Here is a 5,153-nt window from a genome sequence, read left to right on the forward strand (position 1 = left end):
CCCCCCCCCACACCAGTCGCCTGTGCTAGGATCATTTTGCTGATTTGCCTAAAGGACAGAAGGCACAAGAGCAGGAGAGATGGAAGGATGGATCCATATATTGTCTTACTTCCTGGTTGGGAGAATCTAGATAATGGAGTGATTTTTACCTCTTCACAAGTGGTCTAAGTTTGGCCTGTGGCCAATAGTGATACAAACTTTTTACCAACTGGCTCTTCTGCACCATTAGAAATGGCCTGTTTAAAGTCAATCAACTGTCTGTTTGTGAATGTTAATGTTGCAAAAACCAACCAAAGTGACTGGCACGTGTCATTTTTGACAGACATCGAGAGTATGGTTGGGGTTTATGAATAGTGACAAGACGCTAGTAAAGGACTACCCATGTTGTACATGACCTGGTAAAAGCGAGTCCTTCTGTAGAGCTATATATTTAGCACCCTTCAGGAGCCCTAAATTCTCTTCAGGCCAAATTCTGCCCTTATCTGTATCCTTGGCATTTATCTGTGAGCAGGATTGGGAACTTTACACGTAAAAATAGATTTTTTTTTCAGGTTGTTATTGGAAATTACAAAGCAAACTCCTGTTTATCTCTTCACCTCTATCCTCTTCCCACCCCATAATTTTTATCCTCTTTTTTCTTTTATTTATCTTGCAATCCCCTTGTCCCATTTCTTCATCCTATGTGTGAAAATACATTAATAGCTTGTATGTTTAGTTAACAGCTAAACATCTTAACAACTTACTCCTGTTCCTTTTACCTAAGATAAGTCTTGATTCAGCAAAGAATTTAAGCACATGCTTAAAATTAAACACACTTTTTCATGTTTCCCTGACTTTGGATATCTGTGTGGTCCTGAGAAGTGTTGGGCATTGATAGTTCCCACTGGCTTGTGTCAGGAACTCTGTGGACTCAGTATCTCTTGTGGTCAATGAGATTGCTGTGTGAGCAGAAGCTGCACATGTGAACATCAGGAAGGTGTCAAGAAACAACTAGCTTTGCCTGTCACTGCTACTGTTTTTACAGTTCTTGGCTTAATAGTTAAAAATTAACCTGCCTACCTCAAATTAGAAAGTTCTCCAAGTGCCCTTCTGAACATCAGCTTGCATTCATTGATCTTTCCTAATTAAATTCCATTTCAAAGTCATGTTGGATCAAACAGTCTCTGTTCTCTTCTTATATTACCTTCATCTGTTTGGTAGCAGACCTGTCAGGGCTGTCTTCTCATTTGACTGAGAACTTAGCATGCCTTTCATCCTTGAAATGAAATGGAGCTCATTCCAGCATTCAGGCCTAACAAAGGGCCATGACAGATTAAGAAACACTACATATTTACAGAGATTGGAACCTAATGTAAGCACCCAGTCCTTCATTAGTCTCTTGTCAGAGTTGTCAAAGAAAGAAGAGCATCTCGGAGCATGCAAACAGCTTAATCTTCTCAATTTGTGTTAAAAAAAAGATAAAAGGATGGGCTTCTTGTCATGAGTAGGGAGTTATGAACCTGGGTGGTAGACACAGTCATTACATAAGTTGTTGCTCTTTATATATTCCTATCTGTCTGGCTGAAGCTGCCTTTTGTCTTTGTTTTTGATTCTGTTGGTGTTAAGCATGACACGTGCATCAGCACTGCCTCCAGAGATGGTAATCTCCTGGAATAATTTTAAGGTACAAGAGGTGGCCACAAGGGGAAAAAAAAACATTCAAAGTGAAGATCCTGGAAAGTCCTTTAAGGCAGTGAGGGCCACCCTCTTTGGCAGGTATGCCACAAATGAGCCCTATACTCTTGAATGCCTCTCCAATCTCCTTTCTCTGCGTTCTGTTTTCTGCTCCCTGCCTGAGCTCTGCCTTATGATACTTGCCCTGCTTGCCTCTCCTCAGTCTGCCTGTCCTCTCCCCCATCTGTTGTGTGCCACATATAGAGGCTGCTGTGCCACTTGGTTGGTCAGTACAGATTGGCCACTGTGCTGTAAGGCATTGGAAGGGTTGAGTTGGTGAAACACCAAATTAGAAGTTTTTCAACATCAGAATCAATTCTGTTTGATTAATCAGGCACCATTTTTCAGAACTGCTGTGTGCTGCAGATTCCCAGAGTAACTTATCCCTTTATGTTGCATCTTAGAGAGGCAATGGACCAGATTTATTAAACTTTTGAGTCTATATGGCTGAAATCGATTCTGTATTTAAACATGATGATATGTATCTGTAACTTAAATAGCTGTCTTTTGCTTTCTTTGCATTGCATCTGTAAATTTAAAAAATCCCTATATATGCAGAGTTCAGGAACTATTTGGCACACCGTGTACAGAGAAGAGATGCATATGTTCTCTGCTCCCTCTATAAGACTTTATTTTTGCTTTTGTTGTTTTATTTAATTTTTAAAACTGCTCAATGAGGTTAAATAAAAATCAATACTAGTGAATAAAAATATGCTTATTGGCATTACAGTCCAGCGCACAGCCATTTCAAGCAGAGTCCCATTCCTAACCTGATTTTATCATCATGAGTAAGAACTGTTTAACTAGTGTTGTTAATCTTTAATCTGTGGATGCTATCAGGTACTAATATAGGTGTTTGTGTTTAGAACATTTTATCTGAAATCTCAAGAATGTAATAAACAGGAACCATATGCTCTGTGATTGGCTTTGTTTCCAGAAAGGAGAGGAAAGTAGCTTTCAGGAAACAAAGCCTATTGAAAGGCAATTGGATTTTCCCTGGGCTTTGTTTCCTGAAAGTCACTTTGCTCTCTTGTTGCTACAAAAGTGGCTACCTGCCTGGCTTGCACTAAAAGTCTAAAAATATTTCTCTTCATCTTTGTCTTTTACAGAAGCACCACCTAAACCAGAAGAAAACCCTGCAGAAGCTTTCACAGACTCATCCCTCTTTGCTCATTGGGGCCAGGACCTTAGTCCTGAGAACAGACGTATTGCCCTTAAACAGTTCCAGTATTATGGCTACAATGCTTACCTAAGTGATCGCCTGCCACTGGATAGGTCACTGCCAGACCTCAGGCCTAATGGGTAAGTGCTTTCAATTAAACTTAGTATGAGCTGCCCAAGAAATGCCAAGGATTAGTTCATGAGTTCTGAAGTTTGCCAGCTGGAGGAGTGATGAAATATAAAGCGCTTGCAGGGCTAGCAGATGGGTTACCTAGGTTGGATCAAAAGAGTAGTTCATGGAATTAGCATGCAATTTTCAGAGGTTTAGAAGGATTAGGTGTCCAATGACCACTGGAAGTCAGGGCCTAACTTCCTTAATTTCCCTTGAAAATCCAGTCCTAATGATGATTGTTACATAGCCATTATGTGAGGTATGTAGACATACCTCTAGGTTCATGCTGAAGGTGCTGCTTATTTTTTGTACGTATCTGTAGGTACAGACGTACGTACAGACGTACCTCTAGGTATGTGCTGAAGGTGCTGCTTATTTTCTGTTAAACATCTATTTATTCCCAAGACCTAGAAAGTACAGGGAATTGCTGTTTTGGAAGCTTGTGGAACCCAGACCATGGAATCTAAGGGACCTCAGTAATGAGAGAGTCCCTCTGGAGTGGTGCAGTGTGCACCTTGAAAAAGTCAGCAAGCAGGCTGTTCTGGTGGGGTGCTGATTTAGTACATCTCTTGGATGACCCCTGGCAGCTGAATGTTGATAGAACCTCAACTTAGGTTTAAATTGGCTGTTTTCCGATACAGGTGCTTCAAGCCTACTTGATCACTGCTATTCCAATGCATGTTACGTAGATACACACATTGTGCCCTGATTGCAGACTGTGTGGGGCCCATTGAATGCACAGACTTCCCTTTACTGCTCTGCTAATGCACTTCAGTCTATTATGGAGTGCCCACTTCTGTTCTCCCTGTTTTAAGTCTCTTGATCCCTGCAGTACTAGGTGTATTTTCTCATGTTGCAAAGCTACAAATTTTGGTAGTGGGACACTTGTCCATTCGGGACTAGATAGAGATTAAGATATTTCTGATAACCCACTAAAAAGGTCATCATAATTGTTGTTGATACAAACCAGGATTCAGTTCAAACGAGTGACCCAGAAGTGAAAGGTTGTATAGATCGTTATGGATTCCCTAACCAATCGAGCTAGTTCCTTTTTTAGGTCTTCTAACCATGTGTTTTAATATGGAAAAGAAGCAAATCAGTAATTTTACCATATGTTAAATAAAAAAATATATAAAACATATGACCCAGAATTAATAAAACAGTTTGATTACAGAACTAGTATTGAGACTAGATATTACAAAACTAACATATTTACGGTAAAGGCAACTTTAAGGATATCAAGGCCTTTGCAATTATATTTGCATTTTCAGTTTTAATCCATTTATCAGCATTCTTATGAACAATCTGTCTCTTTTTTTTAATTTGTTAATTAATTTAGAAAAAAAATCAGTCTTCTAGGATTAACAGGACATTATTACCAGAATGGGAGCAAGTCTGTTCTTATATGAAATGATGCTCTTCAAGGATTTTAATTTAAGTTCTCTAGGTATAAAATATTAAAAAGACTGAGAAAAAATGAACATGACTGTAGCTGGGAAAAAATTATTGTAGTTGGGACTTTTAAAGAAAACTAAGCTAGAAGGAATTATGATAATGATTTTCCATGAAAGTGTTGGTCCTTAATTAACTCTAAAGAGTGAAAAAATGTTAGGAATTAAGTTATGTTTATGATTTCATATATACAAAATAATGAATGACACAGCTTTGTTACACATTAAGTTTAGGCAGCTCAAGGAGTTCTTAACCCCTGGATTATCCACACATTAAGATGTGTAAAATAGTTTTAAGTACCCCTTAGGTGTATTTAAGTTATGCCACTCCAGGGCAAGTTTATCTCTGATCCATGTTACCCAGCTTGTGTTCCCTGAATATGTGGCCACTTCCCAGAGATAAGACGCCCAAGCTTCAGTCCTCCTGCATCCCAGGATGCAGTGTCCCTTCCTCCTACCCTCTTGTTCTTTGTGGACAAACTTTCTACCCCCTGAACTCTGGTGCCAAGGGGGTGGCACTGGCACCAAACCAAATCCTCCACTCACCTCTGGGGGTGTGACTTGGCAGGACAGCTTGCAAGGGAACGGACTGGTTCAGGAGGAAGGTTTAGTCAGGATGGAGGGGGGAGCAAGATTGGGGTCCCTGTGAGCTGGGG

The 5,153-nt window shown here is 40.0% G+C and overlaps 1 protein-coding gene across 3 annotated transcripts in view; it reads left to right on the forward strand.

Annotated features, from left to right (window-relative positions):
- Positions 1 to 5,153, forward strand: part of GALNT18 (polypeptide N-acetylgalactosaminyltransferase 18) — a 645,416-nt gene that overhangs the window by 345,684 nt on the left and 294,579 nt on the right. For all 3 annotated transcript variants that reach the window (XM_019519580.1, XM_019519578.1, XM_019519579.1), the window contains one exon: positions 2,823 to 3,015. In XM_019519580.1, coding sequence (XP_019375125.1) covers positions 2,823 to 3,015 — 193 coding nt within the window. The remainder of the gene's footprint in view (positions 1 to 2,822; positions 3,016 to 5,153) is intronic.

The sequence above is a fragment of the Gavialis gangeticus genome, unplaced genomic scaffold (assembly GCF_001723915.1).
Source record: "Gavialis gangeticus isolate Ggan-Ray unplaced genomic scaffold, GavGan_comp1, whole genome shotgun sequence".
Classification (NCBI taxonomy): domain Eukaryota; kingdom Metazoa; phylum Chordata; order Crocodylia; family Gavialidae; genus Gavialis; species Gavialis gangeticus.